Raw genomic sequence first — 27,167 nt, 5'->3', positions numbered from 1 at the left:
CCCCCATAATTCAATTCTGTTTTGCTTCCACTTTAGTCTGTAACCTTTTAAAAAATGTATTAAATATTTGTTAAAATGTGCATTTTCTCTCAAAATAGTATTGCTATGCATGGTTTGATATGTTCAAACTTCTGAAAATTGAGTCACTATGTTCAAGGAAATGAGAAACCAGAGTTTGCTGACCCATAAACCATCTATGGTCTGCAGCAAGATTTCATCAGGCCCTCTTGGTCGACTCCCATCCATCAGCTGTTCAATGGGAAGCAGGTCAGAGGGAAAGGGCATTGATGTTGTGCAAAGCATATAATTGGCCCTCCTTGCTCTGCAAGAAGAACTGCCTCAAGAGGATCAAAACACGGGGGAGGGGGATGGTTCCATAGAGAGTTAGACTTGAGTTCCTTGCAAATATGCAGAAACTCTCCATGTGCTTTGCAATTGCATGCAAGCAATTTTTTATTTTTTTAAAAAAGTTTTGAATAGCTGTAAGGCAGGTTTTGCTGTTCATCTGTGCATTGGCATTATCTGCATTGTTCTGCTTGGATTGCTGAGGTTGTTTTGCCGTGGGCACAGTCAGGGCACATAAAGGATACTGGAGAGCTTGGCTTTACAAACTTTGTACCTAAAAGTCTACAGGGTGAATTTAGGGTGAAACACGAGCGGAGTTAGGGAATTAAAAATTCAATGCCCTGTCATGGGAAATAGATATATAGGTGTTTTTCTACTTGTGCATCTCTTTGTGTTAAGGGTGTGTGAATGCGTGGGGGGTCTGATCCTGCTCACGACTGCAGACTTGAGCAATTGGATCTGACAATTGGTGCCAATCAGCCAATTAGTGCTGAGAGCTTGTTTTCAAAGGTCTTGGTGCCAATCAGCTAATGGCTGTTAAGTCCATTTGCAAGCAATTCGAATATAAACCACCTGCAGAAGGACTTTAACTGATCAGTACAGAGAGCCCCTTCAGCTGCAATAGGGAGTTCCTGTGCAGCTAGTCTCAGTGGGTGGCTCCCTGTCAGTGCAGATCAGCTGGCTGGTCCTGAGACAGAGCCCTGCTAACCAGAGAAAGAGTGGGACTTTAAGCTCTTTACCTACCCACACCTGATGTTGCTTATTATGTCTAGCATGGGACATGAGGGTATCGGTTAGGGGAAAGGGCATTGTGGGCCCTATTTGGCCCACAGGGCAGAGGTTTCCCACCGCTGCAATACTGCAATACAGCCCCAAATCACTTTCCCCCAGAATAAAGTGACCTCAGCCTGAGAAAGTTCCCCCACCCATGCAAGAGAGAGCGAAGTTCTGATCCACACATCAGTCCAGGAGGTGACGGTGAGACCATTTTGTATAGAAATGTACAAATATCTACTGCATGATGCTGGACTAGATTGGACTAGAGTCTGATGCAGAAGAGCTCCCCTTAGTTTCTTATGCAGGAAAAAATGCAGCTGCAAAAGCAGAAGACAAAGTGAGCAAAAGTGGTTGAAAATGGAGTACTAAATATCAGGCTGCTTAAACAAAGGTCAATGAAGTTGGAAAAAGAGTGGGGGGAATCAAAGGGCATATTGTCATGCACTAGAAAAACAATCTTACATGGAGATGGAAGAAATAATAAAGCATGGAGAACAACAATATTAGGAATGCAGTCAGAAAATCCAGAGGTAATGGGGCCTGTTGTTTGCAATATAAATTTAAATGCAGTCTACGGCAACAGGGTGCCTTTATCTGGTAACACTGTCATTCTGTGAGTGGCTGGGAAGCAGGAACTGTAAAGTGAGGCCAAATTTGTTTCTGAAATATATGAGGTTTATTTTTTCTCACTTATTTTCAATTTCTTTTAAATTTAAGAGACTCTGTTTATTATGGCTGTGCTGTGCCCTACCCCTCCTTCCCAGTTTTCTAGTGACAAAGAACACTAGCATGTGGAGAGTTATCTAGAAAGGATGTTTTGAATTGTAGTTTTATTGGTAGGGCTGAAAAGCTGGTGACATTTTCCTGGATTTGGGGCTGGAAATGAGCTTTGGAGCTCAGTGATGCTTGCCTCAAAGGGGAAGAGGGCACCGGAGACTCCCAAATTCTTCTCCGGCTCAGATCAAAATCTTAGCCGGGAGAGAATACACACCTTAATGAGTGTGGTGCAGTTCCTTGAGTGTCAGACTCCGATCTGGGAGGCCATGTTTCAAATCCTCACTCAGATTCTCACTTTGGGGGTTGGGGGAGCTTGAGTCAGTTGCCATCTCTCAGCCTAACCTACCTTACAAGGTTGTTGTGAAAATAACACGGGGGGCAGGGAGAACCATGTATGCCACCTTAAACTCTTGCAGGAAAAATGGAATGTAGTAATGCCACCACCGAAGATGCCTAGGATCTTCAACAGTGGCTTGGTGTTAGCATGGGCATATGTTTGCGGGGGGGAGGTTGAGAACAAGGGGAGAAGTTGTTGCCACAGATGAACTATAACCCCAGATTCCCAGAGAGAGACAGCATTTGTAGAACCTGATATATGAGGCAAAATGCATTGGTACTATTCTAATAAAAAAAAAATGTGAGGAACTAGTCTTCCCACCCTTACAGTGTTTTAACTCACCCAGGAGGGGGGATATTGTGGAGGGGAGGCAAATGTTGGCCCCATCATGGGACCCTTGGGGCAAGGAGGTTACCTGCAGAGGATGGCATTTGCTCCCGGCATCCAATTTTCTAGGTGTCATCCTTGAAGGCAGCCCCCCATGTGAACCATTTGAGACAATTGCCCTGAGCTGCTTTGAATGTCTGCACTCAGCAGAAACTATTTGTGCATTTGTGTTGGTTCAAAAATTAATTCAGTCATTTCCCAATTTTCAGAGAAGTGTCTCAGTTCATTTCTCAGCCAATGTGAACTGAGTGAGAAGGAGCTTGCCCATCTCTATTTTGGGGTGAATTGAATCACAGAAATCCTCACTATACATTTAGAATATCACTGAAAAAAGAGGAAGGGGGTTGATACAGCTAAAGATATCTCCCCCCCCCACTTTTTGTTTAGTCCTTTTTAGATATCCTCTTTGGTATTCTGCCTCCCCTCCATGTGGTGTTTTGATTTGTTTTTAATCTAATCATGCAAAACTAAAGTGGAATGCAGTGCATGTAAGTTTTCCCTGAGCCGACTAGCGATGGGTTAAGAAAAATAGCAATCATAGATCAAGTAGGGGGAAGTGGGGGTGGGGAGACACTAACAAGAAGAAGACCTAGTCTTAACAATCACTTTCATTTAAGTAGTTGGGAAATAGAAGCACATACAGCCATTTACTTGCATTAGAGCAAGCCTACGATAACAGCCCGCCCTAGGAGATCCTGCTAGCATTCTTAACAGCAGGGAATGTGGGCCAGAACAAGAAATGCCGGCACTGAATTGACTGCAGAGGGGGAAACAAGGCCTGCTTGATGAGCAATCTCATGTCACGCAGTAGGGGAGAGCTCCGAGGAGGTCATTGCTCGATCCCTTTGCTATTTCTTTGTAATAGAGATGGAAGATTGGGGCAGCAAACTTTTCGGAGGAGTTTGCTGAGGAAGCAAAACTATGGCCACTTCTAAAAGAGCTGAACAATGCCCCCATTTACAACCTTGTAAAGTTTGGGTTCAAGCTGATTTATCTTCCGCATAATGTTGAGCATAGATAGCAGCCACACCAGGGGGAAATTAACTGATCCTATTGGAAATGCAGTGAACTAAGTTCTCCAGAACATAACCAGGTGTGTCCTTTAATGCAGTTATGGACTTGTATGTATGTATGTATGTATGCTGCGACGGGAAGGTAAATGGCATTTCCGTGCACTCTGGCACTCATCACAGTGTCCCGTTAGGCCAGAAGTGGTTTAGTCATGCTGGCCACATTACCAAGAAAAGCTGTCTGTGGACAAACGGCGGCTCCCTCGGCCTGAAAGCGGAGATGAGTGCTGCACCCCATAGTCAAATTCCTTTACCTTTATGTATGTATGTATGCATGTATGTCACAGCTTTTACATGTCACTTGATTGTAATGAAACCTAGAATCTGTTTGCAAAAGAACCACATTGAAATTATCAGTGAAAGATGGTTTCAAGCAGGTATTTAAAAACATTGAAAAGATAATTAAAAGCAGCATTTTTAAATGAGTGCTCAAACCTGACAATCAGCTGATTGTTGGCATGGGCAATAATGGGTCATCTGATGTCATTGTGTTGTCCGGTGATTGACTGGTGCATGGCCCTGCCCACCCATCAGACTTGGTCGGTGGTGGTTGTGGTGAGGGAAGGATCTAGCTCACTGGCCAAATCCAGTTGCCTGCCTTGCTTTCCTGCCATGCCAGCTCGGCTTACCTGCTTTATAATCAATGAAGTTATGGCCTGATTTCACCCAATGCTGTTGTCCAGTGTGAGTCATTCCCACCAGACCCACAAGCCACAAGCCTGGTCAACACGTACCATTTTTCAGTACCATTGCTGCTTTTCATTGGGCTATTGGCCAAGGATGCCCAACTTGTAGCAGAGGCATTGGGGCAAGCAGAAGAAAGGAAAACCTGCCTAGAACCTTGCCTATACTCCTGCCTACTCAGAAACCAAACAGATTAGCCCATCCTTAAACCAGAGCATCCCTGCCAGGTGCCCATTCAGCTTCTGCCAAAATATCTCCGGCAAAAAAGAGCCCGACATCTTCTGAGGCAGTCTGTTCCACGGTCAAACAACCCTTCAAATTAGGGAGTTTCTCCTAACATTTAGAGGAAATCTCCTAAAATTTCTGCCCATTTGTTCTAATCCTGCCTTCTGGAGCAACAAGAGAAGAAGTCTGTTCCATCTTCTATGTGACAGCCCTTCAGATAAGCAGAATTCAACTATCATGTCTTTTCTTAATCATCTCTTCTGCAGGCTAAACATGCTCTGCTCTTTCAGCCGTTCCTCAAATTAGTAAAGTACAGGCTGTTACAAAGTAAATGAATACAGGCAAGCAGAACAGAGCCTTTAGCAATGTGTAATAATAGTGTTGGGTATGTGTGTGTGTGTGTGTCAGGAAACAAGCCTTGATAGGAAAATAGAGGCTTACAAGCATGCCCCCCCCCCCTCAGGTTTCAACTTGGAACATTAGAGTGCTGGCATTGCAAAACCAACCACCACCATCCTTGTCCATGCAAAAATAAAGCACTGGCCCTGATCCACAATGTCATTCAAGTCCAAGGCTTAGGCTAGAAAGGGACTCTTTGAAACCCTTTTTCCTGCACTGTCAGGATATCCCCCCTCTCTCTCTCTGAATTTAATGCTAGGTGTTGCAAATAAGACGTAAGGTAGACAAAGAACCACCTCTTCAGTGCCCCATGCATGTATCAGATCTGAACCCCCCCCCTCCGATATAGAATACTGTAGAAGATAAAGAAGCATTTACAATCTAAAAGAAAATACAAATGTTGCCATACAACAAGATAAGTATAACATTTCATATTTCGTATATGCTCTTGGAAACAAGTCAATAAAAGGGGGGGGGGTGGAGAAGTGAGGAAACTAAAGGGTATGGCAGAGGAACTGGTGGATAAGGTTGACGGGATATATATTTGTTCCTTTGTATTAAATAGCTGTTTGACAAGGATGGAAGGTTTTTTGGTATTTTATTATATGGAAGAAAATTGTTGGTTGCATCCAACTAGGAAGTTCTGGCACATGCAAAGCAGGAGTCCTCATTTTTTTTGCCAGGAGCCTTTACCAATTGCAACCATAGGCCAGCCCCAGTGCCCTTCGAAAAATCTTGGAGCAAAGACAACCTTGTACAGGGTTAAGAACTTTTCTTCAGAATGAGAACAGAAATCGTGCGGTGGTGGGAGGCCCCATTAGCTAAAGTGGTACTTCAGGTTAAGAACAGTTTCGGGTTAAGAATGGACCTCCAGAACAAATTAAGTTCTTAACCCGAGGTACCACTGTATGGCATTTTGTGCAAGGACAACATAACTTTAACCTTGCTGTAATTTGCCAATATTCCATGTTATGTTATGAGTTAACTGATCTCTAAGGGCTTCCAGTTACTTAGAGCCGTTTCCTGTAAATATAGCCAGTAAGCAACGTAGTATGTCCAAGTTTCATCTGTAGGTTCCAGACTTTGGCTGAGCGTCTTTCTCTTCCATTGCCAGCCCTGCCTTCACTTTATAGTACAGATTTTAAATATCAGCCTCTGTTCACAGCTATATAGGAAAAGTACGCCTTGTCACTGTGATGGAAAGTAATTTGCAAACTGTTAGAACCTCACCGTCACAGTACTTGAGGTTCATTAAGAGTGTGTGTGTGTGTGTGTGTGTGTGTGTTTTCCTTGCATTTGTCAAGCACACACTCAGATTTTACCATCTGTGATCAATGGCTGGCTGCATCTAGAGGGAAGCAGCCAGAATTGTGTGCAGTCCAGAAACCAGGTAGTGTGAGGAATGGCTGTCACAAAAGAGACTTGTTCTCTCTTACCTCAGAGGTGCAGGATTAGAACCAATGGGTGGAAATTGCAGGGAAGCGGTTTTGGGCTAAACATTGGGGGGGGGGGGGAGACAGGGGACAACACGCATTAATGGTAAGAGCTGTTTCACAGAAGAACATTTTGATCCAGAAGAGCGTGGGCTCTTCTTCACTGGTGGCATTTCAGGAAAGGCTGATAGCCACCTGTCAAGGATGTTACAATCGCATCCTGCATTGCAGATCCTATGTCAAGCGGAGGGTTGGACCAGATGACTAAGGGCCCTTCCAGCTCTATGAGTCTACCTAACTGCCTTCCACACCAAACTGAATGCTTGGCTTTTTCTCTTTGGAAATACGGTCCACTCTTATCAGACATATTTTTTAGCCCTGTTCTGAAAACCACCAATGGAAAGGAGCAGAATCTGAGCACTGTCGTTTCCTTAGTTCTTTGATGGACCTGAATTAGCCCTGAATAAGTTAAAGATTAAACAGTACAGCTTGGGGAGGTGAGACTCTGCCTTTGAAGGGAAATATAATTAGCCAACAAAACATTCTGCTCTTCATCCTAATTTTAGGGAATGAGAAGAAAATAAATGAGTGGTATCTTAAAACTCAGGGGTTTCTTCTGTTCTGTCCTTTGGGTATTCCTCCAATCCAATAAATGCCATTTAAATTACATGTTAAGCGGCATGGATGGAATACAGGGTACAAAAGAATAGGAGTTTAGGAAGTAGAATGTGAAGGCAATGGGATCTTTATTGGATTGTACAAAAGAGATGAATACAATGGTGGTACAATCAGTCATTCTGAGAAAAGCAATGTTTTCATTACAATAAACCTTAATGAATGCAATAGCAACAATGAAAGGCCCTGGAAATGCCGCTTTTGCTACATCAACTTAAAGATCTTGGAAGGAATCAATGACTAGATATTGTGAACACAACAACAGCATGAAAGCAAAAACCTAGTAATATAAATATTTTTGCAGAGCGCACTCTTACCAAGTTAAGTTTTCTGACTGCTGCAGACATGCTACTTCCTGGCCACTCCCCTTCCTCCTTAAATTGTAGTGCCCCGAATGGACATAATACTCTGGGTGGGCTCTGAACAAAGCAAAATAGAGTGGTACTATTACTTCCCTTGATCAGAGCCAGTGTGGTGTAGTGGTTAAGAGCAGTGGACTCGTAATCTGGTGAACCGGGTTTGCTTCCCGGCTCCTGCACGTGCAGCTGCTGGGTGACCTTGGGCTAGTCACACTTCTCTGAAGTCTCTCTGCCTCACTCACCTCACAGAGTGTTTGTTGTGGAGGAAGAAGGGAAATGGAGATTGTTAGCCGCTTTGAGACTCCTTAGGGTAGTGATAAAGCAGGATATCAAATCCAAATTCTTCTTCTATACTTCAGTTGCTGCGACCTACAATTGCATTGGCTTTTTTGCTGCTGCATCACACTGCTGACTTATGTTAAGCTTGTGGTCTACTAAGGCCCCTAGATTCTTTACATATGTTCCACTATCAAGCCTGGCTCCCCCCATCCTATATTTCTGCATCTGTTTATCCCTGCCTAAGCAAAGAACCATAAATTTCTCCATATTGAAGTTAATTTTGTTGCTTTTGGCCCAGTTCTCCAGTCTGTTAAGGTCATCTTGAATACTAATTCTGATTTTCTGTAGCATTACCTACATCTCCCAGTTTCGTGGCTTTAAAATAGTAAGGAGGAAGACAGGTGAGGACTGACTGAGCACTCATTCTAATGAGCCAACCTCTCTTACTTCCTGATGAAGTCATTCCAAGCATTATGAGCTTTAAAATGAGGTGATTCAGGTCTCCTTTGAATCAAGCCAAAATTAGCTTGCTTGGGGACAATTCATTCTAAATCAAGATAAGGAAGTCTCTCCCATTACTAAGCATAAGTTGCTGTGCTATCAGTTCCCTGAAGGTGACCTCCAATATGCGATGCTTACACTAGTTTCTAGGCTGCACTAAGGAAACACGCACACATTTTCTGAAGAGCATTACTGACTACTCTGTCTTCTAAGTGCTTTAACCTTCAGCAATACACTCATAGCTGAGATGTGTGAATTTAGCAAGTGCTTGGAATGGGAAGAAGTGTGTAAACAGGAGAGACGCTGGGTTGCCAGCTAACTGATGTTTCTCTCTGGGTCTATAAGGCCTGCACATTTCCCTTCCACACTGAAAAACATGAAAGGCTGGAACCATTTGTCTACCCTGATTTGCTGCATTTTAGGCACTAGCCCCAAGTAGCACAGCTGAGCACTGCTTAATTTTGCATCTTGCAGCTGGGTACATCTCTGCACTGTCTCAAGCCAAATTTCCTGCAATAAAATAAAAAAAAAAGCTTGAGCAGGCTACATGAGAATTTGCAGTATACCTAGATCTGGTTTCTAATAAGCATTTCCATCTGCATTAGACATCAAGTGATCTTGATTGCAGCAAAAAAATGTTTGAAAAGGAGTTTTATATTATATAGAACGAAAGACTAATTCTCATGAAATCATTTTCCACATAACTCCGCTTCCAAGATTGCAGATAATTTGTTGGATGTGTACAACAGCTAATCCTGAACAAGCTATTTTTGCTGAAGACTGAAATTCAAACCAAGAATTTATAGCTTTAGTAGACATGTAGAATGGTAGCATATAGTTGGATCCAGTGTTTTTTTTCTTTAAAAAAAATGTTTAGGGGTACTCTCATTTTGACTCAAGAAAATCACCATTTACAGTTCAAATCGGGGAAAATAAATATAGTAAATGGACAAAAGTACAAAGATTCACAAAATGTTTAAGGGTGTGAGTCCCCCTGCGTCCCCCCAGAAAAAAGCACTGGTTGGATCTAAGATTCAGCGGCATAGCTTTCATAATACAATGAAATACTATACAATGATCATGTCACTTCTCATAGATTTAGCACCTCCACACACACCACACGTATTGTACAATAGTGCATTGGCTCTCCTGGCTTGCTATCTGAGAAGATGTCCAATTCGGCCCTTAAAAGATACTTGAAGAGGTTCTCTGCACCACAACCAACACAGAGAGAAATATGCACCATTTTTTGGCATTCTACCGAGCACATAAATTGCCCAGTTTTCATGCTAAGTCTGTGCACACCAACAGTTCGATGACATGCAAAACAGGTGTCAACTTGAACAAAATATTGGATGGAGCCAAGGAAAGCCCCACCCCACATAATCGATCACATGACATGGAGCACACACACACACACACACCATTTGAATGGCAATGCACATCAACTTGAGGGCGCCCTCCTCAAATATTTTATGGGGGGAGGCAAAGGGAGCTCCTCAAAGCTTTCCCTAGGCAAGATTCAAGGATCCCAGTGACAATAAGAAAGAAGACCTCTCTAGGTGCTTCCTGGTGCTGTCTTACATTGTTCTTCTGCGAGTATAGAGAGGCAAAATGTACATCCATCATTTCCTGGAAAAGGTAATGAGTAAATTTGCCCTAACTAGGGATGGATGGGTCTGTCAATTTCAGTTCCTCTCAGGTTCTCATTTTTCCAATAAAACATTTGGTTGTTGTTGTTATAATAATTACAATACTATAATAATAATAATTAATTATTTATACCCTGCCCATAACAATTATTATCATTTTAAAAGTCATCATGAAAATTCATCATCATTTTAGTGTGCCTTTCTCCAAATCTAACATTTTTTTGCAAGCAACTACCCCTATTATAATGCATTTTTGTAGGTTATTTTCATTAATATATGCACACTTTCCCATAATGTACCCATTTTATTTTGCACATTATCTGGTTGCAAAATTTGGAGATATTTGGATTTGGCAGGATATCTGCATTTCCGTTTCTGTATGCTTTTGAGAAGTACAAATTATGTCTTGTTTCGGAAGGCATGAGCCAAACTTCTCTCTCATCCCTAGTCCTAACTTGTTTCCTAGAATAAATCAAAAGGAACTCACTTCTCAGAACTGGAGAGAACAGTTTGCGATCGCAAGTTGCCATCCATTCATATCCACCAGTGAATTTCTACGAATGACAGCATAAATTCACCGTTCTTTCCTCTTCTTCCACTGACACAACCAAGTAGCTCCTAATTCATAGTGTGTATATTTTTCTTCCTTTATGATATCTTTGAGGGGGCCCCCAGGCCCTCCCTTTGTTCCCATTTCTATACAAAGTGATCCAGTTGTCATGGAAATGAAACTGCCAGTCACTTTGGTAGAGACAGATGATGGCCATAGAAGCAAAGGATGTCTGGATATAATTTGCCTCGTGTTGATCATCCTGGCTGAATAAAAAACACAAACCAAAACTGTAGTTTGTGTAATTAAGGTTGTTAATTATCTCGTGTTGCAATTAGGTTCGAGAGCCCTGGCCAAGAACAGAGCCCACACTGTGTTAATACTTCACAGACACAAATTCAGAGGATGTCCTCTAGCTCTCCTTGAAGGGCTTCCCATCAACAGCTGAGACATAAGGAGAGGCTCTGGGGAGACAGGAAGGAGAAACCCTGAGGAGTATTATGGCCTGTGGGACAGATAGGCGAAGAACAATTGTGGCAACCACCATTTCCTCTAGTTTCACCTTGAGGGTGAGCTGAAAGCAAGGATGAGCAAATCTTTCCATTTTGGTCTCTCTTTATTTTTTTCTCTTTTTCAGTCTTCAGTTCAGTTCGGTTATCCACCTTTCAACAGCATTGAAGACGTTAAACAAGCACTGTCACTGTGCTCTTTTAGGCACCTGCTGAGGCAAGATTTGTTGCATTTGTTCTCAGATTTGTTTTAGATGTGTTCGTGTTTTAAAATGACTGCAGCATTATTACTATTTTATTTTTAAATGCAGAAGCATTTGCTGCCCTGGGTATCTTTTGGAAGAAGGGTGGGATATAAATGTAACAAACAAACAAACAAATGTCCATTTTAAAAAATTTAAAGACCTCATGAAAATCCATCAGCATTTTATTGGGAATTTCTCCCAAGGTGCACATTTTGTATGCACTTTTGTCCAATATATATAATGGTATCTGCTGTATGTTTTCACCAATATATGCATTTTGATACACAGTTTACCTTAGTATAAGCACATTACTTGGCCAAAGAACTGCATCACAAAATTTGGAGAACTGCAAATTTAGGGAAATTATTATTTATTTATTAGATTTATATACCACCCTGTGTTTACATTCATGTATTGTTTCAGGAAGTGCACATTAGGTATGTTCATCTTTAAATGTAAATGGAATCACATTTCCCCTCATTTTTTTCTTGAAACAACTGGGAACAACACCACAACAACTTACAAGCCTTGGGCATAGTGTCCATGACAGAGGTCAGGGCTGGCCTAATACATTTTGATGCACAGCAAACAGGTGTTGGAAATGCAACAGTGGGGATTATTATCAGTGCAATTTAAGAATTAACTTTTAGTGCTAAAGTTGGCTAACCAAGAAGGTGATGGAAGTGTTGCTTAGCAACCAGTCAGCATGGCATGATGGTCACTGGGGAAACTTGTGCTTTGATTGGCTCTGTAGTTCTGAGGGAATTTTCTCCTGTATGTTTAGTTGTTGTATGGCTCCCTGCTAGGGACAAAACCTAAACTACTAACAAAAACAAAACCACTCTGTTTATTTCTCCTCAAGTTATGCACCCATTAGTGTTGGTTTCATTCCCTCCGGACTCTAGTACAGTCATACCTCAGGTTAAATACGCTTAGAGTTGAGCACATTCGAGTTGCGCTCCGCAGCAACCTGGAAGTAGTGGAGCGCGTTACTTCCGGGTTTCGTTGCTTGTCATGCACATATGCTCAAAATGACGTCACGCGCATGCGCAGAAGCGGTGAAAAACGACACGCGCATGCGCAGACGTGCCGTCACTAGATACATTTACCTCTAGATGCGAACAGGGCTCTGGAATGGAACCCGTTCGTATCTAGAGGTACCACTGTATTTAATTAGCTCTGCTAACATCCCCGTCCCCACAATCCTACAAGCACCTCTTACTCTCCCTGGAATTGAAATTAAATAACTAACAATTTGCTGCCATTTCATGATACTGATGTTCAGCTGCCTGAGAAAACCACCTCACTCTGCCTTGTGATAGTGCCGGCCCTGTGATGGACTAAAGTATGCAGGGACAAATTATAGAGAATAACCTTCATTTTGAGGCCCTACTTTTGATGATTTATCCTAGGAAGAGAAAGCTGGACAAGATGGATCTTGACATGATCTAACAAGGCAATTGTGTATTTTTATAGGGTGAGGCAAATTGTAGCTTTGAACCACCAAAGTGTTTATCCGATAATGGACTTGTAACCAGTGAGGTGACTTGTAATTTATTTGTAAAACTCAAATGAATAGAGAAAGCATTTTTTAAAAAAAATGTGTCTTGGAGACATTGCTCAAATGAGATGCCACCTCTCAAGACTTGTATCTTTATGAGGGGAATTTGAATACAAAACAAGAGTCTTTATGCCTCTTACTCACATTAATTCATGCAGAACCATGTTATAAGAGGACTAAAGAGGCAGTTTTTCACTCAGTACCGAGACAGGAGCCTACCTTGATTTACAGACTTGCTGCGAAAATGCCACTTTCATAGCCTGATAGATGCCTATTAAATGCAAATTGGGAAAGCGGTGAGATATCACCGTCATCCCATCTGCATTCTGTGGAAGGTTTGATGGTAGGAGTAGAAGAGAAGTCCAGAATATATATCTTCTGTGGCTGGAGTCCCTGTGGATCAGAGCATGTGGGACAGATGTACAGTTTTGCTGCTACAGGTGTAGAAAAGTCTACATAGTGCCAAAATATAGCCAAGAAGGACAATTCCCCCTGGACTTCCTTCCTCAACGACCTTTTTCAGTGTTGACAGCAACACCTACAACAACTTGGAGGACATATGTGGCAAATGCCTTTCTTGGAAGATGCTGGGAAGTATTTTGCCCAAGCAATCAATTTCTAATTCTGTGGGAGGCTTGTTGCAACTGCTGAAAAATGCCTGTGGTGTGTTTCCATTTATGCAATAGGTGTCTGCAGTCAGAAATATGGTTTCTGGGGTATTTCCAGCATATGAAAACTGCTGATCCTCCTCTTGGTGAACACTACTCTCTCTTTCACTCTCTCGCACACATAACTTCACACTTCCCCATTTCTTTATATCTATTCACTAGGCTCTAAAAGTTCACAGGAACGTTATGCAGCCCTCCTTTGTTGGCTCTTCCTATGCATTCCCTACAACTGTATTCCATCTATTCTCCGTTTTCTTCTTCAGTGACAACCTTCTCTCATGAGTAAAGTGAAACCCACAAGCATCTCCCCAAAGGGTAACTGGGAAAATATAATACACTTAAAGGAGTCCCCATAGTGTGCAAAAAAAACCTTTCAAATGCAGTTTTGGACTAGAAGCTAGGAGAAGTAAGTTTGTAAAGGATGTTCTGCTCATTGCAAATTAGCCATCTTCATCTCTTTCCTCAAATTGTTTCTAAACTCCTTTTGTTTATAGTTACAGCTGCTAGGATAATACACAAAATTAAAGCTCCAGAATATAATTATCCTTAAGATTCCAAAAGCTGACTATCTGTTAGTAATGGATAAATACAAAGCATGGAGCTTTGCTAACTGGGCTACAGATTTGCATAAATAACATGGCTACAAATGCACTGCATCCTGGTTTAATACAGAAGGTAAAATGAAGCTAAACTTATCCTGCATTTTGCAGAAACATCCAATATTTATTTGCAAGGCTTAACCAAAGGAGCCGTTTCAATCCTTTGTCTTTCCTCTCTGTCGCAAATTAACAGTTAGGTCTGCCAACATCTCAACAATTTGTTGAGAAGGAAAAAAAAACCCCTCTCAAGATAAAAAAAAGAAAATGGAAGATAGGATTATTACCTCTCATCTCAACAAGTTTGAAATACTGTACTATATTGCACAGCTTAGACAAGCATTTCTAATAGATCATGTGGTCAGTGGAGGCTTGGCCAGTAGGTTTACTGGGGCAATAACCTATCAAATGAAAATTCAAGGCATTAAAAAAAAAAGTTTTCCTCAAAATCTCAAAGCAACACACTTTCCTTGTTTTATTCTTTTTTCATAAAATCTTAGCACTGTAGAGTTTGAATGGACCGCCAAGACCAATCCCCTGCAATACAAGAAAGAGTGTGATACACATACTCTCATACCCCAATTAAAAATCAAGGACAGGCAGGCTGGATGTTTATATCCATTTCATTTTTTTCTCCAAAGAGGAATATCAAGGTGGCATTCATGGGCCTCCCTTTCCTTGCATTATTCTCACAACAACACTGTGAGGAGGCTGAGAGACAATGACAGGTCCAAAACAACAGAGTGTGAGCTTTGTGACTGACTGGTGATTGTATCCTTCCACCAGGGATGGCGTGTCCCATTTGGCCACCTGAGGCAAAACAGGGAATGTGCTGCAGCGCTGCCCCACCACCGCCCTGCCCCACTGAAACCGCCCTTACCTGGCAATGGCAGCTTCTGGCAAGATATCACTGAAATCACATAAGATGTTGAGTTTTATTGTACACCATCATTACATCGTTTTATGACTTGGCAATTTATATTTATATTAGTACTGTCTAAATTAATACAAATAAGTAAATAAATATTATTTTTGTCAATGCATAGAAAGGAGCAACAATGTTGAGCATTTCTAATTCACCAGGTCATCACCAGGAAAATGCCCATTGGGTTATTTTGTTAGAACCATCTACATGCGTTTGGCATCTGTTAAGATCAGAGTTCAAAAACTGTTTCTTTGGAAATTTTTTTTTTTTTGGTCAAATAAATGGGCATGAAATTGGTTTAATAGCTCCAGCTGAAAATAACTTTCTAATATATAACTGTATCTCATTCTTGCAGGCCCCATCGTGTGATTTACCATGGAAAAACTGCTCTGCGGCATCCTGGTGTTTGGAGTGGCTGTTGTGGTCAACGCTTGTCCGAAATATTGTGTCTGCCAGAACCTGTCTGAGTCACTGGGGACTCTTTGCCCTTCCAAGGGCCTCCTTTTTGTACCACCAGACATAGACAGGAGGACTGTTGAACTCCGTCTTGGGGGCAACTTCATTATCAACATCAGTAGACAGGACTTTGCCAACATGACGGGCCTTGTTGACCTTACATTATCTAGGAATACCATCAGTTACATACAGCCCTATTCTTTTGCTGACCTAGAGAGCCTACGGTCCTTGCATTTGGATAGTAACAGGCTGCCTGACATTGGGGAGGATATTTTGAGAGGCCTGATTAATCTTCAGCACTTGATTATAAACAACAACCAGCTGAGCTGCATTTCAGATGAAGCCTTTGAAGACTTCTTGTTCACCTTGGAAGATCTGGATCTTTCTTACAATAACCTCAGAAGCATCCCTTGGGAATCTATAAGGAAGATGGTAAACTTGCACCAGATTAGTTTAGATCATAATTTGATAGATTATATTACAGAGGGTACCTTTGCAGATCTTCAGAAACTGGCCAGATTGGATCTAACCTCCAACAGACTTCAGAAGCTGCCTCCTGATCCCATATTTGCCAGATCCCAAACAGCTCCATTAACCTCAACTCCTTTCTCCACACCTTTATCTCTGAGCTTTGGTGGAAACCCTTTGCATTGCAACTGTGAACTGATGTGGCTGCGGCGTCTTGACAGAGATGATGATATGGAAACTTGTGCTTCCCCCCCGGGACTAAAAGGGAGGTACTTTTGGTATGTCCGGGAAGAGGAGTTCATTTGTGAGCCTCCCTTGATCACACAGCACACTCACAAATTGTTGGTTTTAGAAGGACAAACAGCCACCTTGAAGTGCAAAGCAATTGGAGATCCATCTCCAGTTATTCACTGGGTGGCACCAGATGATCGACTTATTGGGAATTCTTCAAGGACAGCTGTTTATGACAATGGCACCTTGGAAATCCTGATCACAACATCCAAGGATTATGGGACTTTCACGTGCATAGCGGCAAATGCTGCTGGAGAGTCTACTGCAACAATTGAGCTGTCAATTGTCCAGCTTCCCCACCTCAGCAATGGAACAGGCCGGGCCGCTCCACCAAAATCAAGGCTTTCTGACATCACCAGCTCCAGCAAGTCAAATCGAGGGGAAACCAAGGGGCCGCCTGAAAGAGCTGTGTTGGTCTCTGAGGTTACAACTACCTCAGCTTTGGTCAAATGGACAGTAAGCAAGTCAGCTCCAAGAGTTAAAATGTACCAGCTACAGTATAACTGCTCTGATGATGAGGTTCTAATTTACAGGTAAGTGTGACTGGCTGTCAGCTTTCCTTAGAAGAGAAATGATGGGGTGGCAGGTGATTTGGTTGAATAAGTTGTAATATGTGCCTCCATCTGATAGACTTGTCACAGAAGACAAGAACTGATGGATAGTGATTCTCCTTTCCTCAGTCCAAGTTGTGACACATATTAGGAAGGGATCGAAAGGAAACATAGCTCAGAAATCAACTTGCAGTGGCTATGCTCCTCACTGTGACTAAAGTGGCATTCTTAAAATTCCTAGTTCCATCAGCCAGTGTTGATCTGTAGTTTATTAGCACATAGCAAATGAAACAGCTTAGCCTCCTCCATTTAATGAGAAGTTCTGTCCTCTCCTCTTCCCATAAACATTCTGCCTTCTCCTTTGTGAGATGCCAAACCTGCCTCATGTCACCCCTTGACTTCCTATTGCCCTGTAATCTTATCAAATATGTATGTGACCATGAATACAAATGGTGAGCTGTGACCTTGTTTGAGAAAGTATCCACAGCTTGTTACTCCAGCAATATTCCAAGAGTAATATTGTTCTCATTACAAATGAACATTTATCATGAACATTTTCAGATACAGCAGGAAAAAAATGAGTGCTGCGACTGAAAACTAAGTGCAGATTAGGTTGGCCCTAAGAGCCTTTGACAGAAGATGGGCAGCTTGTTCTTTTTCATGGTCACAGAGAAGCCATCCTTTGTGTTCTCTGTTCTGCACATTTTATAACTTCTCAATTCTTTTGAAATATTGAATGGGGAAGAGGATGAAGAGCCAACCCTTCCACCCTCAGTGAAGACTATTGGTTTTTTTTAAGGTACAAATTGCATACCAGAGTGAGCTTCTTGTTTAGACAGTAGGATGCTGCTGCCTTCACAGGGTCATGCTTCGGCCATATGAAGGGGATCTCAGGGTTGCAGTGACCACCTGCAAATTAGTAGGCCTAGGAAATAATGAGAAATATTTCCCATCAATCCTGCAAGGGCACAAAGCATGAAAGTCTATCAAACTGAGAATCTCAAGCGCTGGAAATGTTTGTGCTGGTGTTATTAAGATTAATGGCAATGCCGACCAGCTATTCTAGGTATGTTCCTATGGAATTTCTACATTATACTCTTGCCCTCTGCACCTGCCTGTTATGTACAGTTAAGAGGGGAATAACAGACCCACAGTATGACACTGAGAACCCTTTAACCAGGTCTTTGGTTTGAGTAGACATATTTCCTTTCATTGCTTTCCTTTATTGTGCATTGCAGTTCTGCTCTGCTGTTTTGATCTTTTGCTGTAGGCTGGGTTTTTTGTTTTCTTTTTATTTGATAATTTTAATTGAATTTTTTAATTATTAGATTTTTGTAACCCACCCTGGGACCATTTTGGGAAGGGTGGGCTACAAATACAAACAATAAATAAATAAATAAATATCCAGGTCTGTGCTGGATACTTCCTTGAAGGGGTCATGTGATGTTAATATTGTGGACCCACAACTTTAGCTCCACCAGGAATACAGTCTGAGCTGTTGACTTCCATAGATCTTGAGAAAGAAGAGGAGGAGGAGGGAGAGAGGAAGGAAGAAGTGGAAGACCAAGAATTGCCAGGCTCTGATCCTGGGAAGGCTAGAGCAGATGAGGAGAGTGCTAAGTGCAATGAAAAGTGTGGTACTTCCCTGGAGGGCGGAGAGAATAATTTTGCACAGCAAAAGCATGACCCCTCCTTCTCTCTTAGAAAAGAGAGTGTGAAGAAAAGTTAAAGGATGTGATTCACAGTCTGTTTGCACAGCACAGTCCTCCCAAGAGAGGGGGAAGCTTGTGATGCATTTCATACTGCAGATGACCTTAGGAACTAGAGGGAAGAATTCCCAGCACAGGAGTCACAATGGCCAGATAGACTTGTAAAGAAACAACAGCTTCCTGTACTCTTTGTTAGGCACTGCCATGTCTGCCTCAAATATAGGAAGTGTTGAGGACCACCATGGAGGAGCTAATATACACTAATGATGGCTGAAGTACAGGGATCAGATCCACTGAAACAGTACACCAACTTATCTTTCCAGTGGACCCTGAGACACAACTTCCTACCAAGAATGCAGTTTCCTAGTCCAGTGGTTCCCAAATTTCTCCCCCTGGGCATTACTGACAATCTCTGAAGGTTTTTGCGAACCTCTTAATGTTGTTTTAGCAATTCTTATGCACTGTGCTAGATGCTGTGCGGTTTTTATTGTTTTTTTCTTGCTTCTTTAATTTCTTACATTGTCAAAACAAAAAAATTCCTTCCAGTAGCACCTTAAAGACCAACTAAGTCAGTTCTTGGTATGAGCTTTCATGTGCATGCACACTTCTTCAGTGTGTATCTGAAGAAGTGTGCATGCACACGAAAGCTCATACCAAGAACTGACTTAGTTGGTCTTTAAGGTGCTACTGGAAGGAATTTTTTTTGTTTTGACTATGGCAGACCAACACGGCTACCTATCTGTAGCTTCTTACATTGTATAACACTTAGCATTTTACAGAATTCAGATTATAATAACAATGAACTACAGTATAGAAAGAGCAATAAAAATACAATTTAAAATCAGTATGGATATTTAATGCAAACATGCCATGGACTACATGAATTAAGTTTGAGGTCCTCTGCCCTAGTCCAGCTTCTGTAATGGGAACCTTGCAGTTCCTGGCTAGAATGTCCCTATGTGGGCTGGGATATATTGAATAGCATTTGCAAATTGCAATCCTACTGAAGGTGAAGGACGTTGACAAATCTGGCCCATGACTTCATGATCCTGCTGGCTGGAACTATGTTAGAATGAAGAAATTCTTCTTTTGCTCCTGAAATGTGGATCTGAGAAACGCTTTGCAACTGTTGGATTTATGACAGACTTAGCCTCATTTTATTTTGCTGTATTTCTTATTAAGGGTGATAAAAGCAAGTCTGCAAATTAAGAATTACTGCAGCATCTCAGTCTGCGTAATGGTTATATTCCCACTATGAAAATGTATATTGGATATTTCCCGAGATTTATATTTTTCATATATATTTTACAGCCTGGGGAGGATAATCTGTAAAATATAAAAAATGTTCCATGTCTCAAGCATATTTAAGCAATTGTGGGCTGACTGGATTACTTAAGATTAGATTTTATTATATATAAATAGCCTGCAACACTAAATATTTTTACTAGGAAGTCCCACTGAACTCCGTGGAATATATTTCCAAATAAAATTGGATAGGATTGGACTGTTATTTAGATTTTATTTTTATCCTAATGGGGAGATTGAGGATTTAAGATACTGCAAATTTGCAATATATTTGTATCTGTATTGGTGCATATAAAGCTGTCTCACACTGAATAAGACCACAGGCCCATCTATCTCAGTGCCACCTACACAAGCTACAACAGCTCTCCAAGGTTTCAGACATAATTCTATCCCAGCTCTCCCTGGAAGTGCCAGAGATTGAATATGGGATCTTTTGAATGCAAAACACACGTTCAGTTATGTGTATTATGTTGATGCCTCTGGCACCAATTGGGTGAACTGGTGTGATGGCACAGGCTTTTCATGAACTTTCCAAATGCTAAGGGGTTCACTTGGAATGTTTTTGAAGATTCCCAGTACTTAGGGCAGAATATTTGCCTTCTGTGTGACATGGGGTCAGTTTGACTGGGATGGAAATTTGATGCAGGTCCTTGGTACAGCAGTGTTGAGCTGGTTGAAGACAGGTAAACAGGTAGATGCTTGTGTTAAGGGTAAGGAACTAGGCAGTGCTTTTTTCTGGGGCGATGCAGGGGTATGCATACCCCTAAACATTTTGTGAATCTAACAGGAGAAGAAACTAAAAATTGTAAAAAAAAATGTTTCTTCTCTAGCACGGTGATTGTTAAGTTTCGTTGTTGCCACCTCTGATGGCGGCCTCATTTCCTTTCCTGGTGTAATGCAAGTTCTTTGTACTTTTGACCATTTACTGTATTTATTTTCCCCGATTTGAACTAGAAAATGGTGATTTTATTGAGTCAAAATGAGAGTACCCCTAAACATTTTTTTAAGAAAAAAAGCTCTGGAACTAGGAATACACAAGGAATTCAGCAGCTGCAGAGTCTGATATAATCTAACAACTCCAGAACTAATATGTGGATTAGAATTTAATTATCCACCAGCTTTGACCCTTCTCAACTGTCCCTGAATGCATAAAATATGGTTCTCAGCATAGCTAAAAGGGGGTAGGGTGTGCAGCTTAAAACGAGCATTTTTAAAAATAAAAATCACCATGCATATTTTGAGATAAAATACATTAAAGATACAAAAAATGCAGGTTGGTTTATAAAAAAAAATCACAGAATAATTCAGAAATGAGATGGAATAAATGTATGAGTGAATGCATGTGCAGGTGGCACAGACTAGAAATAAGCTGATTTGTCCATCCCTAAATAGACTGCTCTTAAGTGGTAGACTTAGCAACTGGGAAGATGAAAAGCGGAGAAATGTAAGGAAACAGTGGAGAAAACAGGAAAATGTTGCAAGAGGGGGCTATTGAGAATGAATAAACCTTAAAGCATTTGAGGCTCTAAGAGAACCTACAGCTAAACTTGGGGGTGATAGGAATTGTGGTCCGGCAACATTGGTGGGCCAATGATTTCCCACCCAACGTAGGACCTATAGGTGTACTCTTTACCAACCCGTGCCTTCCAGATGCTTTGGACTACAATTCCCATCAGCCCCAGCCAGCACTGCTGTGACTGAAAGAGTTGTATACAAATGGCAGGAAATAAGCAGTCAGTTAGAAGTGAGGCATTTGGACGGGCAACCTTAACAGGGCAACAATAACCAAAAAGTATACCTTTACCAAGAAACCAGAGGCCTTCCTTCTGGGTATTGTCGGCCAGCATGTGTTAAAGAAGGACAGAACATTTTTTATGTATGCAACAACGGCAGCAAGGATACTTATCGCTAAGAATTGGAAAACCCAAGATCTACCCACACTGGAGGAGTGGCAGATGCAACTGATGGACTATATGGAACTGGCCGAGATGACTGGCAGAATCCGAGACCTGGGAGAAGAGAGGGTTGAAGAAGACTGGAAGAAATTTAAGAGCTACTTAAAAAAACATTGCAATTTGGTTGAGTGTTAAGAAAGGATGCTAGATCACAAATAATTGTGCACCACTAAATTAGATGAAATTACGATGATAAGTAAATTGAGGTTAAATTATAAATTTATTAGAGAATTAATAGACTATTGTTAAATGAATGTGATATAAGATTGCAAACAAGATGATAAATTGTGGGGAAGAATTGACAACGATGTAAATGGGAGCGGGAGACGTGAGGGAGTCCTAAGTAGTTAAGAAAATATGTTATGATATATGTTATATTGTTCTTTTTCTTTGCATTTATGTTCGAAAACCTTAATAAAAAATATATATATAAAAAACAATAACCAAAAAGCGGGAAGGACACACATAGGAAGAAGTGCTGTTTTAAGATGGCACTTTCAGCCTACAATATGATGATGATAACTATATGTTGCAAAGTCAATTGAAGGAAACTGAAAGGTGCTCAGCATTTTGGAGGATGGCATGTCCTTAACACTAGAGTGTAAATTTTAGCTTTGTAAACTAATGTGTGAGCTAAAAAGGTAAAGGGACCCCTGACCATTAGGTCCAGTCGTGGCCGACTCTGGGGTTGCGGCTCTCATCTTGCTTTATTGGCCAAGGGAGCCAGCGTATAGCTTCCGGGTCATGTGGCCAGCATGACTAAGCCGCTTCTGGCGAACCAGAGCAGCGCACGGAAACGCCGTTTACCTTCTACTTGCACTTTGACGTGTTTTCGAACTGCTAGGTTGGCAGGAGCAGGGACGGAGAAACAGGAGCTCACCCCATCGTGGGGATTCGAACTACCAACCTTCTGATCAGCAAGCCCTAGGCTCTGTGGTTTAACTCACAGCACCACCAGCATCCCTAATGTGTGAGCTAATCTTCCCCATTGGGAATCAAACGTTTCGGCTCCCGAATGATCGAAAACCAAAGTGAGTGTTCTGGTTTTCGAACGTTCTTTTGGAAGCCAAACATCCGACAGGGCTTCCAATGGGCTGCAGGAGCCGTGCTTTGGAAGGTGAATGCTTCAGAAGTTGAACAGACTTCTGAACTTCCAAGATACGACTGTATTGTCCTTGTGAAAATTGCATGGTGGAGAAATGTCCCAAGCTTGTCATATTATAAGAAGGGACCAAAAGCACATCTAGAGAGACCCCCAGGTATAGGGCTGTATATAAATTAAATAAACAACAACAACAACCGCCCAGCATCCTATTCTCACTGGCTAATTGGATGCCTATGGGAAGCCTGCTAGCAATTGCATTCTCTTGCTCAGGATGCTCAACAACTGGTATTCAGATTGGCATATCCCTGTTTGACAAGTCAGAAAGATTTGTGGATGGAATGGGGAAATTTCTTCACTACCCTCTGACTGAGATTTAAGGTTGCAGCCGTATGTCTACTTGTGCCTCTGCTACTAGTTCATACTCACTCTCTGTCTTCTTCAACATGAGCCCAATTAGCTAGCTGCAGAGTCTACCTGCTGAGCATGGTCTCTGGCATATGGGTGGCATGAAGAGAACTCCCCTAGTTTCTCGCTTTGCAAACAGCTGACCTGCAGCAGTTCCAGTGCAGTATGCCATTTTCTGTACTCCTTTTTGAGGGTCACAGACTGCCCTGAACAATTAAACTTCAAGAGGTTAAACTTTGAACATCAGACAGAAGAACTGTTGGTTAAAAAGAAATGTGAGGAAATGGAATGGCCTGAAAGACTGTTCTGAAGCTGCACAATTAATCGTAGTATCCGGGCAGGTAGAAGAAGTAGGCTTAAAAAAAAAAATCCTTTAATGAAAGATGAGGAACCTGTGGCCATCCAGATATTGCTGTCTTTAACTCCCACCATCCCTGATCATTGGCCATGGTGGCTGGGGCTGATGGGAGTTGGAATCCGGTAACATCTGGAGAGGCTTAGGTTCCACATCCCTATTCTACAGGCAGAAAGAAGTCCCCAAGAAAGGGTTCTACTCCCCCAAGATCTTAAACTTATTAACAGAATCCAAACGTTACTGCCCAGACAGAGATGTTGATGGGTCCTAAATGTGAGCATTGTTATGACATGTTCTGCCAATACATGCCAATTGTCATCAGGATTGTTACTTTGAGGAAACAGACACCCCAATCATTAGTGGAATTATGATCCCCTTTGTCAATTACATCAGGGAACTCCTGCAGCTACAAATTTCTGTGGTGTGTTTTATTTGTGACATCTCTTGATGATGCTCCACTATGTAAGGCAAATAAGAAAAACAATAGCTCAATTACCAGTATGCACGGGTTGCTGTAAACGTAAGTTTTGCAGGGTCAGACTGAAAGAGGATAGGGAAAAGCTGAAATCTGCAAGAGTTCATTTGATCTATAATGCCAAGTAGAAATGAGCCCAGTCCATGCATCCAAAAAACATGATGACTTAAAGTGGGTAGGGAGAGTTTTTACACATCCAGCTGTGCCTGTTCTACCCACAACATTCCCACATGGAGTGTGAAGGTTTGATGATTGTTTAGAAGTACATTAAAAGCCTCCCCATGATTATTAACCTTGCATTATAAGGGGGGCTGCTTCAGACCTGCTCAAAATGGGAAGGTTGGGGTGGAGTGGGCATGCCCAAAATGTGAAGGGCTATTGAAGACTCAATCAATGTCTCCCTCTCCAGTTTAAGCCTTCCTGCAGTCTTTTGAATGTATGAATTGGGCAACTGATGCAATAGAATGCAGTGAGAAATGGATCAGCATGAGTGAGCTTGTGAAAGGGTCCTAAACACCCTCACACACACAACCCATGAAACAACCCAGTTCTATGACCTATAACCCATCTCTCAAAACTCAAAAACTTTCAAATGTGACTTAGTAACCTGATGAAGAAAGCATGTTCTATGGAATATGGTGGGGCTGATGTCCAAGTCAATGAAAAGGCTCCTATATAGCATGAGATGAAACAGCTTGTTCAGAGACAGATGTGGAAATTTCGTATCTGGCTATGATTTCCATATTGGATTTTTTTTCTTCTCATTCACAGTGACCTTTAGCTATATAAATATTTTTTGTGTATCGCTAAGACCTAAAAATGTGACTGCTGCTGTTGCCATAGCAATGTGCTATGTTATTAACAGAATGCTAGGATGTCACTGTGAAATCATGATGCCACAGAGTGAGTTCAAATGAATGGTGGAAATGGCAAATGAGATGGGGACTGCAGCACAGGAAGATGCTATGGTGCCTAGTCCACAAGTGTTCTGCCACGTCTATCATGTACAGCAGGTACATGGCTCAACATCTCCTTGCTCAGCTCAGCTTTCAAAATTAATCCAATAAGATGTGAGTTCTGATGGTGGTGTGGTGTAGTGGCTAGAGTTTTGGACTAGGACCTAGGAGTCCAGGGTTCGCATTGCCACCCAGCCATGAAGCCTACTGGGTCACCTTGGGCCAGTTACCTCCCCTTACCTGAATCTACCCTGCAGGGTGGTCGTGAGGATAAAATGAGAGGAAGAAAACTATGTATGCCACCTTGAGCTCCTTGGAGGAAAAGTGGGATATAAATGCAAGTATACCATCTGAAGCCAGCTAGATTACAAACATAGAATGCATGGATAAGGGGCTACTATTAAGTGGAGTGTGGTCTATAAGCAGAAGATGTTTCAGGGGGCGGGGAGGCATTGGCTGCTATATGTTGGTCACTACCAAACTGGCAGTGTGTAACACTACCTTTGCTTTGTAATGGGTGTGCAACATCCAATTATTTGGAAAATCTCTTTTTAATGTAGCAAATCATGTTTTTGAAGATTTGTGCATTAGAGTCATAGTTCCAAACTCTGCCTTGGTAATCTTACTTACGAAAGGCTGGCTGTGTTCCCTGTAACTTTGGTGTTAATCAGATGCAAAGACATGGGAGTTATACTTGTGGAAGTGAACATATCACAGGAAGTTTTCTGGATGTTAAGAAAATTATCTCTAGCAACTCTTTAAGCCACTCGGTGATGCTGTGTTTTAGCTCTGTCACTAATTGTTTACCTAACTCATCAAAGGCTCTACATTCTCACTCGAGGCACATTCAGGATGAGTAACGCCACAGTGCTTACCCACAACAGCTGCCACATTTCCTCTCTTAGCCGCGCAGCACCCAAATGACAAGGCCCTCCCTGGCCCTTTCAGTATGGAGAAGCTACTCCATGGAAAGTCTGTTTTGTTTAAACTTCAAATGACTCACCGTTGTCATGTGTGAGTTGGATGTTTTAACTTATTCATGTTTGTGCACGTTGTGAGTATTAAAAGCCAACAAAAAGGGCCACTGGCTCCCTCCCTTGTGTCAATATAAGGAATCCCACATATTACATTGTGTAGGAGATATTGCAAAAGAACAGAATTGAACGGGCTACATTTATTTTGTACATGTTTCGTATTTGGGTGGAGGAAATATTATTAGGAACCTAGGAAGCCGCCTACAGAGTCAGGGTGTAAAGAACCCAAAGAGTGCTCACTAATGGTTCCCCATTATCCTGGGGGGGGGGAGGGACAAGTGGGGTGCCCCATGATTCTGTCCTGTGCCCGTTGTTGTTCAACATCTTATTGTTCAACTGTAAGGACATCAAGGGCGAATGCAAGGCATTTATTTAAGCAACAAGTATTAGATTTCATACATCTCTAGCAATTTGATACCAACATACTTTAAAGACCATATCCTCCCACAGTAACCTCTTTGGACATTAAAATCATTCTTGAAGCCATGCACACCTTGAGAATTAATGCACACCTAAGACAGGGTCTTTTCTGCTTTGACACTCCAACTTGGGAATGATCACTCTGGGGAGGGTCACCTGACACTGAATCTGATATGTTTTCACAGGCAGATAAAAATGTTTTTACTTACGCAGGCTGGGACCCTACCTGCCCACAGACTGTCTCACCAGGGCATGCTCTGGTTATCTCCCACTTGGGCTACTGCAATGCGCTCTACATTGGGCTACCTTTGAAGGTGACCCGGAAACTACAACTAATCCAGAATGCGGCAGCTAGACTGGTGACTCGGAGCGGCCGCTGAGACCTTAAAACACTGGTACTGAAAGACCTACTTTGGTTCCCAGTATGTTTCCGAGCACAATTCAAAATGTTGGTGCTGACCTTTAAAGCCCTAAATGGCCTTGGCCCAGTATACCTGAAGGAGCGTCTCCATCACTGAGGTCCAGCTCCAAGGGCCTTCTGGCAGTTCCTTCACTGCAAGAAGTGAGGTTACAGGGAACCAGGCAGAACGCCCTCCCTTCAGATGTCAAGGAAATTAACAACTATCTGACTTTTAGAAGACATCTGAAAGCAGCCCTGTTTAGGGAAGTTTTTAATGTTTCATCTTTTATCATGTTTTTAGTATTCTGTTGGGAGCCACCCAGAGTGG

The 27,167-nt window shown here is 41.9% G+C and overlaps 1 protein-coding gene across 4 annotated transcripts in view; it reads left to right on the top strand.

Moving 5' to 3' along the window:
- Window positions 1–27,167, top strand: part of LRFN2 (leucine rich repeat and fibronectin type III domain containing 2) — a 241,983-nt gene that overhangs the window by 173,254 nt on the left and 41,562 nt on the right. For all 4 annotated transcript variants that reach the window (XM_083732326.1, XM_083732329.1, XM_083732327.1 and 1 more), the window contains one exon: window positions 15,310–16,702. In XM_083732326.1, the coding sequence (XP_083588452.1) occupies window positions 15,330–16,702 (1,373 nt within the window). In that variant the 5' untranslated portion in view covers window positions 15,310–15,329. The remainder of the gene's footprint in view (window positions 1–15,309; window positions 16,703–27,167) is intronic.

The sequence above is a fragment of the Podarcis gaigeae genome (genome assembly GCF_964106915.1).
Source record: "Podarcis gaigeae genome assembly, chromosome: 3".
Taxonomy (NCBI): domain Eukaryota; kingdom Metazoa; phylum Chordata; class Lepidosauria; order Squamata; family Lacertidae; genus Podarcis; species Podarcis gaigeae.
Note: the sequence above shows the minus strand (reverse complement) of the source record. Positions and strands in the feature narration are given on the sequence as shown.